At 31.8% G+C, this 17,769-nt stretch overlaps 13 protein-coding genes across 13 annotated transcripts, besides 11 other annotated features; 9 read left to right on the top strand and 4 right to left on the bottom strand.

Moving 5' to 3' along the window:
- Positions 1-5,641: part of a mobile genetic element that runs on past the window's edge.
- TVAGG3_0038720 (organellar and viral DNA polymerase type B) lies at positions 397-762 on the top strand (the record flags this gene model as incomplete). Its single annotated transcript, XM_051220671.1, has 1 exon — positions 397-762. The coding sequence occupies one exon, from the start codon at positions 397-399 to the stop codon at positions 760-762; it is 366 nt and encodes a 121-aa protein (XP_051105657.1).
- Positions 763-972, top strand: TVAGG3_0038710 (organellar and viral DNA polymerase type B; the record flags this gene model as incomplete). The annotated part of the gene is made up of 1 exon (XM_051220670.1): positions 763-972. A coding segment is annotated over one exon (210 nt), but the record flags the coding sequence as incomplete, so codon positions are not given.
- On the bottom strand, positions 1,033-1,890 carry TVAGG3_0038700 (uncharacterized protein; the record flags this gene model as incomplete). The annotated part of the gene is made up of 1 exon (XM_051220669.1): positions 1,033-1,890. One exon carries the CDS (start codon positions 1,888-1,890, stop codon positions 1,033-1,035), a length of 858 nt encoding a protein of 285 aa, XP_051105655.1.
- On the bottom strand, positions 1,915-2,229 carry TVAGG3_0038690 (uncharacterized protein; the record flags this gene model as incomplete). Its single annotated transcript, XM_051220668.1, has 1 exon — positions 1,915-2,229. A coding segment is annotated over one exon (315 nt), but the record flags the coding sequence as incomplete, so codon positions are not given.
- On the top strand, positions 2,683-3,611 carry TVAGG3_0038680 (uncharacterized protein; the record flags this gene model as incomplete). Its single annotated transcript, XM_051220667.1, has 1 exon — positions 2,683-3,611. A coding segment is annotated over one exon (929 nt), but the record flags the coding sequence as incomplete, so codon positions are not given.
- TVAGG3_0038670 (uncharacterized protein) lies at positions 3,661-4,257 on the top strand (the record flags this gene model as incomplete). Its single annotated transcript, XM_051220666.1, has 1 exon — positions 3,661-4,257. The coding sequence occupies one exon, from the start codon at positions 3,661-3,663 to the stop codon at positions 4,255-4,257; it is 597 nt and encodes a 198-aa protein (XP_051105652.1).
- TVAGG3_0038660 (repellent protein 1 family) lies at positions 4,289-4,567 on the top strand (the record flags this gene model as incomplete). Its single annotated transcript, XM_051220665.1, has 1 exon — positions 4,289-4,567. A coding segment is annotated over one exon (279 nt), but the record flags the coding sequence as incomplete, so codon positions are not given.
- Positions 4,778-5,014, top strand: TVAGG3_0038650 (uncharacterized protein; the record flags this gene model as incomplete). The annotated part of the gene is made up of 1 exon (XM_001311794.1): positions 4,778-5,014. The coding sequence occupies one exon, from the start codon at positions 4,778-4,780 to the stop codon at positions 5,012-5,014; it is 237 nt and encodes a 78-aa protein (XP_001311795.1).
- Positions 5,015-5,641: a terminal%2Cinverted (terminal inverted repeat of Maverick-1C transposon ID:TVAGG3_0038640).
- A 132-nt stretch (positions 5,642-5,773) lies between these two features.
- Positions 5,774-6,033: a mobile genetic element.
- A 330-nt stretch (positions 6,034-6,363) lies between these two features.
- Positions 6,364-6,437: a mobile genetic element.
- A 1,180-nt stretch (positions 6,438-7,617) lies between these two features.
- TVAGG3_0038610 (uncharacterized protein) lies at positions 7,618-7,968 on the bottom strand (the record flags this gene model as incomplete). The annotated part of the gene is made up of 1 exon (XM_001311795.1): positions 7,618-7,968. One exon carries the CDS (start codon positions 7,966-7,968, stop codon positions 7,618-7,620), a length of 351 nt encoding a protein of 116 aa, XP_001311796.1.
- Positions 7,969-8,527: 559 nt separating this feature from the next.
- Positions 8,528-10,090, bottom strand: TVAGG3_0038600 (uncharacterized protein; the record flags this gene model as incomplete). Its single annotated transcript, XM_001311796.1, has 1 exon — positions 8,604-9,638. The coding sequence occupies one exon, from the start codon at positions 9,636-9,638 to the stop codon at positions 8,604-8,606; it is 1,035 nt and encodes a 344-aa protein (XP_001311797.1).
- Positions 10,091-10,258: 168 nt separating this feature from the next.
- TVAGG3_0038590 (protein ubiquitination) lies at positions 10,259-10,846 on the top strand (the record flags this gene model as incomplete). The annotated part of the gene is made up of 1 exon (XM_001311797.1): positions 10,259-10,846. The coding sequence occupies one exon, from the start codon at positions 10,259-10,261 to the stop codon at positions 10,844-10,846; it is 588 nt and encodes a 195-aa protein (XP_001311798.1).
- Positions 10,847-11,448: 602 nt separating this feature from the next.
- Positions 11,449-11,485: a mobile genetic element.
- Positions 11,449-11,485: a terminal%2Cinverted (terminal inverted repeat of Banshee-A3 transposon ID:TVAGG3_0038580).
- Positions 11,486-11,581: 96 nt separating this feature from the next.
- Positions 11,582-15,628, top strand: TVAGG3_0038570 (the record flags this gene model as incomplete). The annotated part of the gene is made up of 1 exon (XM_001311798.1): positions 11,582-15,628. The coding sequence occupies one exon, from the start codon at positions 11,582-11,584 to the stop codon at positions 15,626-15,628; it is 4,047 nt and encodes a 1,348-aa protein (XP_001311799.1).
- Positions 15,629-15,706: 78 nt separating this feature from the next.
- Positions 15,707-15,744: a mobile genetic element.
- Positions 15,707-15,744: a terminal%2Cinverted (terminal inverted repeat of Banshee-A3 transposon ID:TVAGG3_0038560).
- Positions 15,745-16,321: 577 nt separating this feature from the next.
- Positions 16,322-16,358: a mobile genetic element.
- Positions 16,322-16,358: a terminal%2Cinverted (terminal inverted repeat of Banshee-A3 transposon ID:TVAGG3_0038550).
- Positions 16,359-16,544: 186 nt separating this feature from the next.
- On the top strand, positions 16,545-16,988 carry TVAGG3_0038540 (histone ubiquitination; the record flags this gene model as incomplete). Its single annotated transcript, XM_001311799.2, has 1 exon — positions 16,545-16,988. The coding sequence occupies one exon, from the start codon at positions 16,545-16,547 to the stop codon at positions 16,986-16,988; it is 444 nt and encodes a 147-aa protein (XP_001311800.1).
- A 56-nt stretch (positions 16,989-17,044) lies between these two features.
- Positions 17,045-17,769: part of a mobile genetic element that runs on past the window's edge.

Below are 17,769 nucleotides of genomic sequence, written 5' to 3'. Positions count from 1 at the left end.
GTTGACCATATAACATTACAAGACCTCATAAAATATCAAGGTGTCAAATGTGAAGTGTTGCAAGGATACTATTACGATGGAAACAGAGATATTAGAATAAGAGATGAAGTAAAGAAGTTGTTTGAGTTAAGGTTAAAGTATAAGAAAGAAGGAAATCCTTTGCAAGAAAATATAAAGCTCATTCTGAACAGTATTTATGGCAAAACTATTCTATCTCCTATTGAGTCAAAAATAACCATAGTAAATGACAAAGATGCTATAAGATATGCCATCAGAAACTACAACCATATAGTGAAGTTCGAAGGTTTGGATGGTTCAGATAAAACTATTTTCAAGCTAACGAAAAGCATTTGCAGACACTTTAACTTCTGTCCACTTGGTGTTAACATTCTGTCTATGTCGAAGAGAATAATGTGTGAAGTATTCTGTACTGCTGAGGACTTAGGAATGGACATCTTTTATAGCGATACGGACAGTATGCATCTCTACAATGAAGATATCCCTCGTTTAGCTGAAGAGTTTGAGAAACGTTATGGAAGAGTTCTCATTGGTAAAAACCTTGGTCAATTTCATAGCGACTTTGCAGAAATCACACCTGGAAAACAAAGTTTAGCATACAAGTCAATATTTTGTGGAAAGAAGACTTACATAGACTTACTCACGAATGATTTAAATGAAGTTGCATTTCACTGCAGAATGAAAGGCGTGAAGCAAGATGTTATTGCTTTAACCGCTAATGAAATGTTTCCTGACTCTGTTTAGTGTTTCTATGATGAAGATAAAGGTTTAATGGTTCCGCAAGGAAAATTTGACAAAGACTCTGAGTTCAGTGTTATGAAGTTATATAAAGCACTTTATGACGGTCAAGAGATTGCATTCGACTTATGTAAGTCGTGTCAACCTTGCTTTGCTGAAAAGTTTAACTTCTCAATAACAAATAAAACAAGCTTTATTCGTAAGTTGAAGGTCTGAGGTTATTTATTTTTGTCAGCAATGAGGTCATTCGTGATAAAAATAAAACTAGCGTAGATTTTACAATACTGCGATGGTAGAGTTTAAGAGTTGTGCTTCAATGTAGAGACAGTCCTTATGGTCTGGAGGTAAGAACACTGGGCAGTTATGGTCATGAGTGGAGAACATGTCTATCCAAAACTCACGATTGAAACCAGTTAATTTATAGTATTTAGGGTTAGGAAGTGGTGTAGTTCTTGTATGACCAATGAACTCATTTTCAACTCCCTTACTTAAGTTTGAATATAATATAGCTTGCTTTCTATCCCAAATGCCAGGTGTTACAATCTTTGAAAATTCATTTTTCCTCGGAAGCATTGCATCATAATTGAAAACATTCTTGAAATCATCACTTGGTTCAGAGATTTGAAATCTTATACGTAAAGAATTTTCTTTCTCTTTAGCGACTTCATTGAATGGTGAGAATACAACAAACTGACAGTCATGAGTTCCATCTTCATTTTCATTAAATTCATAATGAAAGTCTATAAGTTGTGGCCGACTACCTTCTTCTTTCAGTTGTGCAAGAAACTCACGTAAAGGCTGTAAAGTTTGTACTTCAATGTTAAACTTTTTCTCGAACATTTCATTAAATGAAATCATACATTGCAACAATGTTGTATCGTCTTTAAAGTATTTGTATATGTGAATGTTTTGGGCGCTTAAAGACTGTTCGTCATTTTCTATCTCGACTTGAAGTATAAAGTCAACCTTTCTGAAAGCACGTGTTATATACATAGATGTTATGCCAATGTACTTCTCTTCATTTATGTTCACAATCCAGTCTGTTGGAAACTTAAACGTTACTCTGTTCCCCTTTATTTTGACGTCAGGGTTTTCACTACTGAACGCAACAGATAAAGGTATTTGTCTATACATTTAATTCGGATAAAAATAAACTATTTACTCTTTCTTTGCTTCAGCTTCTTTAGCTTTTGCTTCAGCTTCTTCTCTAGCTTTCTTCGCCAGCAAACGTGGGTTCTTTTGTCTTCCATCAGCTAATGCAGCAAGTTGTTTTTCACTAAGTTTTCTCTTTGGTCTCTCTGGCTTTTGTTCTTGTTTTTGTTCCTTCAGTTCGGATAAAATTTGCTCACGAATTTCTTTCTTCAATGCTTCAACATCTATGACCCCTTGGGTCTTGTCCGTAGGGCTTGTCTGAGTTATTTGACTGCAGATAAAAAACAAAATTAAAACTTTAACCGATGTAAAATGAGCTTGTCAAAATCAGAGCGAGAGTCTATTATATTAAATGACGCAAGAGGAATACAACATCCTTTCTATTACGTAAGTCAGAGTAAAGATGGTAAAATATACGTAAGAAAAAGAAAGGTTCCATTAGCGAATGCAGAAAGCGACAGTATTAAGGTGCATGGCAAGGGTGAAGTCCACAAAGCCCATGTTAAGCCTTCTATTCAAACTGAAAAGTCAATAGAACCAGAAGAAAAGAAGCCAGATGTACTTTCAATAACGAACCAAGAGCTTATTGCAAAGTTCGTGAATTTCATTGAAAAACAAACCGAGTCAAAGAACCCTGACCCGCCAGTGAAAGAAGTTGAGACAAAAGAGAATGTACAGTTCATTGAAAATGTCAAGAAACAACCTCCACCACGAATGCCAAGAAGAAGAGTGAGAATAATGAAGTAAATAGATATTTTTATCCGAAGTAAATACATGCAGAACGAACAGTTAAACGAATTTACTCCAGCAGAGCATATTCATCAGATTCGCTCATATTTCGATATCATAGACAATGCAGTTCAAATTGGTGACACTAATAGAAAATATTCTGACGCAAAGATTCCATCACAACCTGGAACTGCTAAAGATAACACATGGGTAACATTCAATCTCTCACCTCCTGGTGAAAATATGTTGGACCTTTACAATACATTCATTACGTATAAAATGGAAGGTCAATTTATTGTAGATAAAGAAATTGGTTCAGGTTCCAATAAAACAAACCCACCAGGATTTTGGATTGGTTTCGATGACGCTTTCTATGCAGTTGCTGGATATCAAATCCTTGCAAATGGTCGTATCGTATATTCTCAAGACAACGCAAGAGAAGAAGCATATATAACTTCAAACTCACAAACTACCGAACAAATAAAGAAAGTAGATGTTTTCTCAAAGACTCGACATGAAGATGTATGGAGTCATTCGGGAACATGCAGAACAGGACAAATTGTTAGTGGTCCAATTACAGCAGGAAAATCATTTGATTTTAAGCTTCGTTTAAGAATTCCTGTTAGAAGATTCCTTCCATTAGAAGCTATTCGATTTATTCCAGCTTTTGCAGGAAACATTCAGCTTAAAGTAAAGTTCAGTAGCGACGCCTTACAATGCACATCTATATCAGTAAATGATATCATTGCTTTCAATCCAACTCTTAAAATTGCATTTGCTTCAGATTCAAATCCACCGACAAATAAATTTGTTCCATGGAATGAACCATTCACTATGATAACGAAGGCAGTAGAAGCTAGTGGAACAGTTACTATTACAACTGTAACCCAGCAACTATTTCGAACAAAGATGGATTTTAATGAATGTTTCATTCATCCAAAGTCATTCTCTTTAGACCCTAACATTTATACAGAACTTGTAGAACATTATACAAACGAGGCTTTATGTTTTCCTGTTAAAGTTATGGATTGGATTCCTATGGACGGTTCATTCTCAAAGAATACAGATAGTTCAAGTGCAACATTTACAGCAGCTTATACGCCTATTAATGTTAAAAGTATTTGGGCACTATTTAGAAAGAAAGACAACTATTATGTTAATTTTGAGAACCCTAAGTTTAAATATCTTCCGCTTTCCATGGGAGCTTATGGAAATATACCTGCAGAACCTGAAAAATCATATGGACCTGTATTTTATGAAATGGTTGCGAACGCTTGCAATACAAACAATGATATGATAGGATTTAATGAAGATGTTATGAGGTCATTGGTGGATGATGGTAGTGTGGAACATAAATGGGATAGCTATGACAACACACATTTCTTATGTGGTTTTCCAACAGAAGTGGACTTTTGCTTCCAGCAAGGTCAAACATCTACTGCTCCAATAACATACAAATTGTCTGTTAAAGGACCTATTGAACTAGCAACTGAAAATGTACCAAAGCCACTTATTGGATTTATGAGGGATTGTTGCTTTGCCATTCAGGTGCGTGCTAATGGCATCCCCATAATAAGATTAGATGACTATAACTTAGCCGCGGACGACAGTGAGGAATAAAGGATGAACGTTTATTTTTGAAAGCTTATAAATGAGTTCTTCATCAAGCTCTCGTGAACCTTCACCATCTATGAAACAAACTTTACCAAACGATTATGGAGCATCTATTGAATATTTCTTACGAGCTGCACAATGGCAAAGAGCAGTCTCACCAAGGTTAGGTGTTCCACCAGCTCCTGTCAAAAATAGCATTTGGTCAAGTCCTTATATAAGATATGGTCTCCCACTAGGTTTGCTAGCTACAGCAGGAGCAGTTATGATGTTGAAAAGAAATAAAGCAAATGTTGTAAATAATACTGAAGTAGCTGAAGTTAAACAAACTCCAACACCTTCACAAGCAAAACCTTCAATGACTCCTGAACCTATGGAAGTACAAACTCCTGTTCAAAAGTCAACTCCTAAACCGACTCCAACATTTAAACCAGAACCTACTCCTCAAATAAATCGTAAAACTCCTGTGTTTCCTTACTGAAAAAATAACGTTATTTTTATTTAATATTAAAATTTTTATTTGATTGAAATGACGACTAAAGTCACTGAAGCAATGAAACAAAAGTTTTTGGTAGAATACATTAAATCAGGAACTATTCCAGAAGGTTTTTACATTCATACTATGAAGGATGGTAGAGTTCAGTTTAGAAAGATAAAGCAACCATTAGATAAAGAAGGAATTTTGAGAAAGATTAAACTTCATGAGGACAACATTGCTGAACTTAAGAAGAAGTTAGAAGAGTTGGAGAAAGGAAGAGAGTTATAAAGCAATGAATTCAACAGGGTGAAAAAACAGGTGAAAAAAGAGGTGAGATCTCACCACTTCACCTAAACATTATTTTTGTGCTATGTTTTCATACGTGTGAGGGTGGTGATATCATTAATTTTTAAGTTTATTTTTTATTTTATTTTTTATTTTATTTTTATATAAATGACAGAACAAAAGCAACTCATACAAATCGAAAAATATAACAAACATACATTTAAACATTTATTCTTCCTTCCTGAGTATAACATGTTCTTTACACTTCATCCTAGACCAGTTGACTATACATTGACTGTGTATAAAGATTGTCATGGTAGTTTTATAAAAACTTATGATGATGAAGGTAAGTTAACAAGACTATGCATTTCAAAACTTGAGAAACTTTATGACTTCAAGTATGACTACAATAGAGTTAACATTGACGATGAAGATATAGAAGAAAATTTATGAGAACGTTTATTTTTTCATTAGTGAGTTCGTTAGTGAGGTGAAGTGGTTGGCGGCTTTGTAAATATTTAAGGTTAAGTTAGTGTTGTCGTTTGTGTTGTAAAATATACGTTAGTGGTTTTGTAAAGTGTCAAATTCACAAGTATTGGGTAAGGTGGAACGCAGTGCCACCATACCCAACTAACCCATACTAACTATCAATTCGCAAAGTTGTTCCGAATTCTTCCAAAATGGAAGGACCCGAAACAACTTTGCTTGTTAACGATACAGACGCATTACTTTGCATTGATACTGTGCTGAGTTGTGTAGAAAGTTTGATTAGAGTTGTTTTGTTCTGGTATCTCTCATCTTCTGATGAGAGAAATCAAAGCAACACAACTCTAATGAGTTTGTTTTCACTCGTTTGTATGTAGGTTTTTAGTTCGATTGGAGCTGCTTCATAATGAGATCTCTCATCAATTGATGAGGGAGATCATAACAAAGCAGCTCTAATGTATATGCTCGTATTAACCGGGTTGTAATGCGTTGTAACGTCAGCTTGTAGTTCGTTTGGGGCCACTTCACATTGAGATGAGAAGAAATGATTAAAGGACTCTGAAAGGCTTTGGCCGTTGATGTTGTAATCGCATTACTTGGAACTAGCTGGATGCTAAGCTATGTAGAATGTTCGATTAGAGCTGTTTTGATATGATTTTTCTCATCATAAGATTGGAGGAATCATAGCAAAACAACTCTAATGGGTTTACCATCATCTACTTGTATGTAGATGTTTGGGAAATTGTCTTGTTAATCGATTTTCGAGATGACTTTCAAATGCTATAATCAAATGACAAACAAGTCTAAGATTTCTCGACAATACATCAAATCATGATGTTTGTAAGTGCGATGAGATTAGAGTTTTTGAAGGAATGACAAGAGAAGTAGGGAAGCTCGGCATTCGCCGAGCAAATTAAAAATTAACGTATGGATTAAATTTTAAGAGGAATTCAATTTTAATTACGGGTTGTTCAAATATTGATTAATATAAATTTATTAATAAGAATAAACAATTTTTGTTTTTGAATTTATTCAATTTATAGCTTTACATATGGTTTCAAAATTGTACAACTATGATTATTTCAACAAAAAATATCTTACTTTTTCACTTTACTTTCACCCTCACTTTTCCCGTAATTCAAATTTCAACATTATGTATTTTAATTCCTTATAGTATTTTTAACATAATTAATCAAATAATAATTGGAAGTTCTGAACTCACTTTTTCCGTAATTCAAAATCAAAAATATGAATAATATATCTATTTATTATATACTAATGCTATTTTCAACTAGAAGTGAGGTACGGTAGTCTTACGGATTCCCGTAACTCAATTTTACGGAAAAAGTGCAGTAAACTACTCAATTTACGGAAAAAGTGTCGTAAACTATTGATGTGGCGGTAAAATCACGGTAATTCACGGAAAGCTATATGCAAAAATTTGAAATTATACAAAATCGAGCGAAACACTTTTAAATAGGTTGTTCTCGTATTTAAAATACTATTCCCAGATTTATTGTCGTCAGAATATTTCCAAATTTTTGCCGATTTACAAAAAATGATTTACAAAGCATATTTTTTAATCTAAAAAATTCCTAAAAAAAGGAACCGGTGTGCGGAAACCTCGGTAAATTACCGCGGTTCCCGTTGGGACTGCCATACCTCCATGGAGATGTAATTGAAAATTAGTTTATTATCCAATTATAATTGACAATGAAATTGAAAATATTGAAATTGATAGGAATTTTAATAATTATAATGGTCAAACTGCCAATCAAATAGCAGAAAACAAAAAGTAGATGATCAAAAGATAATAATTGTTCAGACTTGGTGCTGTTTTCTGATATCACTGTCATTTGTGTATTCAAGATGATATGTTTTGATGATAACATAAGAATGCACAATTATTTAGTCTAGCAGAAAACTCTAATTAGTAATGATAGATTCACTTATTTTAATTATGATGGACAGTAGATAAAAATAAATTATGAAAAACAATTCTACGAAGATTCTAAAAAGAAACGGCATATAGGCCTTTTTTATAAGCTGCATGAATAAAAGGAATTTCATACATTTCATATTCAAAATTCAAACAGAAAGAATAAATAAAAAAAATAAATCTAGAACGGCAAAGGAAAATCAAATGGATCAAATCCCAAATCAGGGTAGTCATCTCCTGGATTTGAAAAATCTGGGATCTGTGGTGAGATGTTTAAAGGATTTTCAAAATGGTAAGAATCTGAGATTTTTTGGGGATAACCCCCTTCTTGAGGTTGACCGTTTGTAACTGGATAAATAACTTGATTAAAGGGAGGCTGTTCAGCATTTAATTGGGCAGGGCATTGAGAAGTTTTCTTGTTCTTGATCTGTCTTTGTAATTGGCGCTCTTTGGCAACTTCACTAGCATTTTTTCTAAGATTTGCACTGATTTTTCTAAATTCATCGATAGTAATGTTTTTTGCAGTGTCCATTTTGATGTTTCCATTATTCACTTCAACCATTGTATAGCCATTGTCTCCTGGGTTTCTGAAGCAAAGTACCTGTGCAAATACAGGATATTTCAACTTGAAAATAATGAATTAATTGATAAAAATCTTTTCAAATTAAATTTCAATAAATTAATTTTTCTGAGCAACTTCCACTTTTCATAATTAAAAAACTTAAAAACATATTCTACATCTATAAAGGGATATTTCTTTCTATAAATTCGACGGTTAGTCGAAATTTTGTCAAAATTTGAGGCTTTTCAAAAATTCAATTAAAAATTTCTGGTAATTTATCTTTCAATCTTAAGCTTTGTATTCATAGAAATCGATATTGTGAAGCATTTTCTGATATTATGAAGTATTTCCGTCTATGGTAAAAAATAGCTGAAATATATAATTTCATGTATTCCAACTATAAAATATATGGAGATAGATATATAATATGATTGTGATCTGGAAGTGTGATCTGAACAAAAAGTATGATAATTAAGAATATAAAAAAGGAAATTGTATGTATTTGAGTTAACAAGAGAAACAGTATAGTCTTTAAATAAAAATCTTTGTAAATTTTATGTCTATGAAACTTTTATAAAAAATAACAAAAATATAAATAATAAATTCTATTGATTGTTCTGATTGTTGACTAATTTATCTAATTCTGCCTTATTTATGCTTATATTTGGCATAATTGGGCTGAAAAAGACAGGGAAAATCAAGAAAAAGTTAATTGTAGCTCCAGAAGCAAAATGAGTGATTATGGAGAGCAGGAGATCTAAGAAAACATGTCTCCACAAGTAAAACACTTTATCGTGATAGAACATCAAGAAAATTTTGTGAGCTTGCAAAAATGGAGCGAAATAGAACTGTAAAAGCATGTAAGTAATGTGTTTCATCCTATTATTTTGGAATTTGAGCATTAATCCTGATATTACAGATAAACTAACCAAGATTATTACTGATTCTTTCAATTGTGAGTTTAATTTATTAAAATCTTGAACAGTTCCTGCATTATTCATATTAATAACACCTACTTGATCTTCCTCTTCCTCATATTCCTCTTCTTCGTTCAAATTTGTTGTATTATTTTCCTGATTTTCCTGATTCTGCGGAATATTATCGTTTTCTGGTATTTCTGGTTCTTGAACATCTGTGGTTTCTGTTTGGCGGCCTCGATTCATCTCTATTTCGATGTTTACGTCAAGATTTAATCCAGTTATATCTGTAATTTCATCACCAAGCTGATCTAAGTTCTGGTTGTCACCTTCCCCTTGTTGTTGACCTAATGCGGTCGCATTCGGGTTCTCATTATGTAAAATTACGAAATCAGCTTGATTTACGTCATTTGATATGCAAAACCTGACCAATAGGTCAACACAGTTGTAGGATAGGACAGAGTTGATCTTGCCGATTAAACTTTTCACGGCAATTCCGAAAATAAATGTGAAAAACATGACTTGGTAGGATCCTGTAGCTAAATATGCGGCAGTAACTGTAGATATGAGTGACCTCTTTGGAACATCTGCAAGAACGTTGAAATATACGATTGTAAACAGTTGATCAACATCAAATTCGGGTTTTGTATAAAGCAATGGTAGAAATAGTAATGGGATCGACGCTGTAGACACCAAATTCATGAGACTGTTGTTTGCAAACATTCTGTAAGCGAAACATAAAATCCAAAGATAAATTGAAAAATTAGTTCTATATAAAGCGAATAGTATAAATAATAACGTGTTAACGGACTTGAGTGCTCCTTGCTGTTTAACTACACGGTAAAAGTAAATCCATGTAAATAACTTCCAAATAATACTAAATTGAGTGCCTTTTGGATATCTTAAGCCTCTGTTACATACATAGATTTCGGGTTCGATTGGTTGATGTGTTCTGATCCTAAATAATTCGCATATTGTGTTCTTAAAAATCTTCCATTCTGTATCTTCCAAAGAAAAGAAAGATTTTTTAAAACTATCTGGAATTGTCAACGCAATAAGTGCAGATATGATTGTTATTTTTAATGCTGTTGCATTAAGAAGAAGTTGTTTGAAAAAGGAAAATATTGTCTGAAACATTTTGGAATTTTGAAAATCTGATAGATAATATAATGAACATATCCAACAAATCGACTAAAAAATGAGAAAGAATGACGATATTCCATATTTTTGTTTTAATTTTTTTATGGTCTATCGGCGGACAAGGATCGATCAATTTCGGTTTATCTCCTTACGATTCGAAATAATAATTTTATGTAGAAATATGTAAAATTTTAAATTTTTTTATGAGTGATCAAGACATTAATACAAATAAATATTTCGAACTAAGAAGCGTTTATGCATGCTACATTGATTCATATAATGCATTGTATCAGTTAAAAACAAATTATGTAGAAGATTTAGACTCGATTTACAAAATGATCAAAACAAACTTAATTGATTCAAATAAATATCCACCATCCAAGCTTATAAGAAACATTTTAAATATCATTACGTATAATAACCGCTATGCAAAGTCATATTTGGCTCTCGCCAAACTCATATCTGATGATTGTCAAGTAAACGAAGCAACTTGTATTAACACTATTTCTAACTACCTGTTTTATAAGCAATTTGGAATTAAATTAGACAAATATAATGATTTCGAAAACATTAAATTAGAAAACCTCGAAATTCATTCAGAAAATACCATTTACAAAGCAATTATGTATAATGACTTAGAAAGATTCATCCAATTCACGGAAAGTGAAATATTTAATAAATATCAATATCTTAAAAGCAGTTTATATCAAGCTTCTTCTCATGGATATTCATTACTTGATTTGTGTTGTTATCACGGAGCAGTTGATTGTTTCATAATTGTTATAATTTAAATGAAGAAGTAATTTAAAACGATTTTATTTATGATCAAATTTTATATATTTTTTTGGATCAAATCCATTTTAATAGAATTTATATACTATTCATCTATTAGTAAACACTACCGTATATTATTTTTTAAGCTATCTTATTTTTTGAACTTTTATTCAAATCTTTGGTCGCAAGAAGAATTGCATGATAAATAAAAACATTTAATCAAAGTCAATTTTATTTTTCATATTCAAATGGACTGAGTGTTAACATTTAACATTTTTTGCTAATTGTCGTCAAAAATTAGGCGTAAAGCAAAAATTGATATTTCATATGGTTTTATGATAGATAAGCATTATATTCCCACTCATTATATTCGTAAATTTTGAGGTTTATCATTCGCTTTTAAGATCATTGAATTTGATTTTTATATAAAATAGTTATATATTAGAAGATAATATGAGTTTATGTGATATTATTTTTCAGAAGATTTCATTCTATATGCCTATGAAAAGTACTCTCAAAACTAACTTTTTCCTAATTATAATTAAATCTAGAATATTGTATTATGCTTAGTATTATTTCATTTTTCTCATTCAATTTAGAATTTACAAATGTCAAAAAATTGAGAGCTGTCACTTTTGATGAATTTCTGTTTATTACAATAGCAGTAATATTTATTTTAGTTTATTGCCACTTTTTTGCAACTTTTATATAGAATAAAAGTGGCATTTTTTGAGAGCTTCTTTCAATTTTTGATGATCGATGTATCGAGAGTCCTCGAGGCCGCCGAAGACTCTCGTGCGAAAAATAGGATTGTACTTTATGCATCTTCTGTAATGAAGTACAACTACGATGGCGGCGAAGAGCCCAGAATTTTAATCATATCAGATTCTTCAGTAATTTACTATATGTATTCCAAATCATTAGTAGAAACAACATCATGCTCGTGGTGTAACCTAACGGGCATGAGATTTGAAGGAAATATCATCTCATTAACTTTTGGAACCGAGATATTCTCTTTTAAAGCGAAAGATCCGTATGATATCTCTCAGAAAATACTAGTTTATCTTCAAAGAACAAAAACATACGTCGAAATCGATTTAATATACCCATTTTCCATAAATGATTACAATTATCTGCCAAATGCTATTGGTTTGCTAACGAGATTCAAGAATGTTTGCGAAAAAGTTAACCTGCCAATAACCGATGATATTATGAGCTATTTACGCGATATTATCATACATAATCGTCCAATTATTGATACTTCAAATTCCTCAGTCACAGAGCCATATTTTGTACCTATTATGGCTACAATACAGCTCGCGAAGTGTATTCGAACAATTGTAATCACGAATTCGCGAAATGGAAGTTTATTTTCCATTTTTGCAAATTTTCTTCAATCAACAATATCCACGTTTTCTCATATACACATATTCGGAGATTGTCTACAAGGATTTGAAAATCTTTGCGCTTCTCTAAAAAATACAGATAATTGTGCCGTCTCGTCAATTTCTTTCTCAGAATGTAATCCGTCTGACTCGAATATCAAGTCATTACTCGAATTGTGCAAAGCTCGCATCATTAGCAGCTTAGCTTTTCGAAATATTTCGAAATTTAATTTTATGCGTTTATTTTACGATAGCAACTACAGAGCTGTTGTCAATACGATCACAATGCTCAACTTTGATGACACTGTGAACCTCGATATCGCTTTAATTCTCCAAAATTTCAAAAACTTGACATCTTTGTCATTAGCGCGTTGTAACATTGATATTCCGGTTGTTCTTGACATGATTTCGAACTCAGACAATCAAAAAATCGGAATGGTCTGTCTTGTTGGAAATTATTGCAAAAATGAGTTCAGAAAGATTCCACCTCTTTATCTATTAGACATTTCATCAGTTACTTTTGCGAAAGGAACTCTTCTTTCCTATTTCTACTACTTATTTTCGAAGAATATTCCTCATGAGCTAAATTTGAGGATTTCCAACGCTATTTTATCAGACCTTACAGAATGGGACAACATATTCGAACTTATGGACTCCCAGGACACTCATTGCTTCAGCGGACTTTCCTGGTGCGGAAATCCGATTCACAAGAGTTTGATTAACCTTCTGCCAAAGAATACTGCATTGGAAGAACTCATACTAGATAAATGTGACCTTTCACATGTAATTAATGATTTATGTAACGTAATTCCGAAATTAAGAAAATTATTAACGTTTTCTTATTCGGGAAGAGCTTTACCTGATGCTCTAAAGATTGTACAAGCTCTGTCAAGTGTTAATATCAACGAACTCAAGCTAGAAGACACAAAATCCGGTGATGATTTACTTGATGAGCTTTCTACGCTTGCCAAATCATCGAAAGAGCTTTATTTGATATCTTTCGATGGTTCTGAGTTTAATTCCTATGAATGCTTCGATAAATTGATTGATATTATTGAGCAAAGATCAATTAAATTTACATTGTGCTGGCCAACTAAAGATATCGAGAGATTGAAGCTGGAAGAACAAGAAGTATCGATGTTTAGAGCTAGAATTTGGTCTTTCTTTAATCAACTCGAAGAAAATAAAGTTGATTATCTTGATTTGTTCGATCCAGCCCTCAAACCGTTCCAATACTCGCACTATAGTGTTTATTTCCCTATGAATAATGTGCTGGAAGAGCTTGAATGCCCTCAATTCGATCAATATCCTCAATATTATAATCAATACGTCTCTTACGTGGAAAAGAAGATCTCTGATTATAATAAATTGAAGATTGAGCATGTACAGAAGACAAATCCTGTCCCAATTTCAAGCGAAGATGTATTAACAAGAGATTTTTGTCAGGCATTCAATAGTTCTTCATCAGATTTCGATGATATCGATTTTACTAATGAATATGATATCAAGGAATTCAATGATGAAGAGATTGGCCTCTTGTTGTCGCAAGAAAAGGAGAAAACAATTAATATTGATTTGGAAAAGTTCAAAACGAACAAAGTTTCTACATTCACTGTTACAGAGATCCCTTATTTTATCAATCAAGCAGAAAATATTGAAAATGAAGAAAAATCAGTTTCAAATTCAAGTGAAAATTTAGTTGCTAATAATTATGACCCAGAAAACAACTATATTGCTAAACTTCAGACAGCATTAGATACAAGTCAAGCAAAAATCGAGCATCATAAACTAATCTCAAATTCAGAAGAATATTCTGAAGATGTCCCTACATTAAACCTCGAATCAGAAAGAAACCCTGTTGAATCATTAGATCTTTCCTATGAAACTGTTGATTCTATAGCAGATAAACTAAATTCACAGGAAAACAAAGGAGAACTGTTACTTATAAGTAAAGATGATAAGATGTTAGACTCTTTAGAACAGCCTATTCCTGTTCTAAACACTCCAGTTTTCTCAAATCTCAAACCAAATAATTCTATTCAGAAAAAATCGGTCAAGAACTCACCAGCATTAGATGAACAAGCTCTTTTCCAAAGTTTGGATTCTTTGGATAACTTAAGTCATCTACAACAGAATAATTCCAAAATTAATCAGTCTAAAACATCCAATATCTTATTAAGCGATGAAAAGATTGATCTTGGAAGTCAAAAGAAAGATAAAATTATCTTCTCGTCAGCGGAAATTCTTCTTCCTTACGAATTAAACAGTATTGAATTCTTGGAACCGAGCGAAACACTCAAAAGCCACTCCTCATCTGCATCATTGCAGAGTAGTGATGATAAAATGCCTAAAGCAAGAAGAGTTTCTAATGCTGTTGCTTCTGAAGAACAAAATTCAAAAATTGAGACAAAGAAATCTCAAGAAGAATCATCTAAACTTGAACCTAAAAAGCAAAATGCTCATAGAAGAAGATCTCATGATAGTAATGAAGGTTCAAAAAGTGACATGAGGAAGTCACCGAACGATAACGATAAAAATAAAAAGTCACCAAGTGAAAATAAAGAAAACAGAAGAAAATCCACAGAAGACGATAAAATTCAGAAAAGAAAATCACCAAATGAACATGACTCAAAAAGTGCCAAGAGGAAGTTCCCCGATGAAGATTCGGACAAAAACACAACAGACGTAAATGTTGTTTTAGATGGTAAAATGATGAGTTATGATGACTTCAGTAGTGACAGGAAACGTGATAGTTCTAGACAAAAGAAGAGGAGATCTAAACATCGAAGTTACGACGAAGATGAAAAGAATTTACAAAGGAACAACAATATAAAGCGTCGTAAATCGATAGATAAAGAGAAGAAGAACTCTTTGGCATCCCAAATACCTCTCCAAAAGCGAAGAAGTTCAGCAGAAGAAAAACAAGAAGTGAAAATGACAAGAAGTAAAAGCAGAGAAGAGTTAAGACGTAAGAGTTATGAAGAAGAAGGTAGAGATGACAAGAGATGGATGAATATAAACCATCACGAAGAAGAACACAAATTCATTAAATCTAATTCACAAAGTGACATCGTCCTTAATATCGAAGACAATGTAAAACAATCGATACTTGCTGAAGAAGAGCTTTCTCCACGTAAAAGGTCTTCTTCTCTCTTGGAAACTCAAAAACCAAACGTCAAAGAACTAAATAAATCTCCACAAAGGCGTGATAGAAGATCAATGACAATTACAGCAGATAAATCACCGCTAGCTGCTGAATACGAAGAGATTCCTTACAGAAAACCGAAATTTAGGTTTACAATTGAATGGTTTTCGGTCAAATCATCGAGGGAGATATTCAATAAGAAAGACCATAAATACAGATTATCCAAATTGATTAATTACTTAGAAAACGAAAGTGATGATGATGAATAAATTTTTTATGTTTGTATTTTATTAAATAAAATGTCTTATGTAATAAATATAATAAAAATATGATTTCTGAGTTAGAATTGTTGTAAACAGAAATTCATCAAAAGTGACACCTCAGAAAAGCTAAAATATTGAATTTTTGGAACTTTTGATAGAGCACGTTTTTAAATATTAATTAAAGTAAATGTATATTTTGTAAAGATTCTTTTTAATAAAAAAGCAAAATTTTGAAGAAGAACACAAAATCTTCTGAAAAATAATATCACATAAACTCATATTATTTTCTAATATATAACTATTTGATATAAAAATCAAATTCAATGATCTGAAAAGCGAAGGATAAACCTCAAAATTTACGAATATAATGAGTGGGAATATAATGCTTATCTATCATAAAACCATATGAAATATCAATTTTTGCTTTACGCCTATTCCCACTCATTATATTCGTAAATTTTGAGGTTTATCCTTCGCTTTTCAGATCATTGAATTTGATTTTTATATCAAATAGTTATATATTAGAAAATAATATGAGTTTATGTGATATTATTTTTCAGAAGATTTCATTCTATATGCCTATGAAAAGTACTCTCAAAACTAACTTTTTCCTAATTATAATTAAATCTAGAATATTGTATTATGCTTAGTATTATTTCATTTTTCTCATTCAATTTAGAATTTACAAATGTCAAAAAATTGAGAGCTGTCACTTTTGATGAATTTCTGTTTATTACAGAATAAGATCTATATTACGTGAAATAATTGCGAATTTCTTGCATTCGCTGCTTCTCATTCTACAACAGTTTTTCTCGGTAATGCTCAATTGAAAGAGATATTCTATAAAATTTTCCACCATATTTTTTTGTAGTCAAGAAATTGAAAATTTTATATTCAAAATTCATGACTTCATTTTTCCAAAATGAATGCAAAGAGAATTCAAATGGAGTTCAAGAGTTTAAACGAGAAGTCTCCAGGAAGGGCTACTGCAGAATTTGTTGAAGATAATATAAATAATTGGAATATTTCATTTCCAGGTCCAGCAGGTACACCGTATGAAGGTTTCCGGATCAAACTTCATTTAACACTGCCAGCTAAATATCCACACCAAGCCCCAGATGTTAGATTTTCACCACCAATTTTCCATCCAAACGTTGATGAAAATGGAGATATCTGCTGGGGAGAAGATCATTATAAGGCTAGTATGCATATATTAGACATAGTACAAATCATTATTGATATGTTGAAGAATCCAAACATTGAAAAAGTCCGTGATATGGAAGCTGGGAAACTTTATGCAGAGAATAGACCTCAATTTGATAAAATCGTCAAACAAAAGCTTGCTTCAACACATTCCAAATTATAAAATGCAATTATAAAGAGTTCATTTCTAAAAAAAAATAATAATTGTGACCCTTTAAGGGTCCACTGTAAGGCCAAATAAGGTCTATCGTCGTCCCAAAAATATTGCTCAAGATGGTGTTTTTACTAAGGCCCAAAACTTAAAAAAACACAAAAAAATTAACTTTACTCTTTTGAGATCCTTATCAGATGTGCAACAATTTGATGCAGTATTGCAATTCGAATCCGATTTTTTAATGTAGATGTACTCTAACATTCTTGAAAAAATGCAAAATGATATTAATTAAGCTTTTCATTTCTGTATCATACACGAAACAAAATCATTCATTATACTAAAATTTATCAAAGTTTGAATAATGAAAAAAATAATATCTAAATTTTTACATTGAGTCGGCTATTGATATGGTCAATATTAAATCGTTTAAAAATGGGCATTGGCCAGAATAATACCCACTAAAATACACATTTTTTTAAATTTTATCAATTTGTTTTGGTATATCTTTATGATAATGAATAAAATGCTTATCTTTCATAAGTCAATACATAATTTATGCTGAAACACAAAAAATAACACGAAAATTTTGGCCAACATTTCAAAACGAAGGATAATGCTTTGAATATATAAACAATAATACTTTGTCTAGAGAATTAAATTTGTGCTATCCAATTGTCAATTCTTTGAATTTTTTATAAAATGCACGATATTCCGGCATTAGCCTCAATAAATATAAACTACATGTATCACAATATTAGGATGTAATGGCATTAAAGCGAATTTCCTAATT

Source organism: Trichomonas vaginalis, chromosome IV (assembly GCF_026262505.1).
Source record: "Trichomonas vaginalis G3 chromosome IV, whole genome shotgun sequence".
NCBI classification, from domain to species: domain Eukaryota; phylum Parabasalia; order Trichomonadida; family Trichomonadidae; genus Trichomonas; species Trichomonas vaginalis.
Note: the sequence above shows the minus strand (reverse complement) of the source record. Positions and strands in the feature narration are given on the sequence as shown.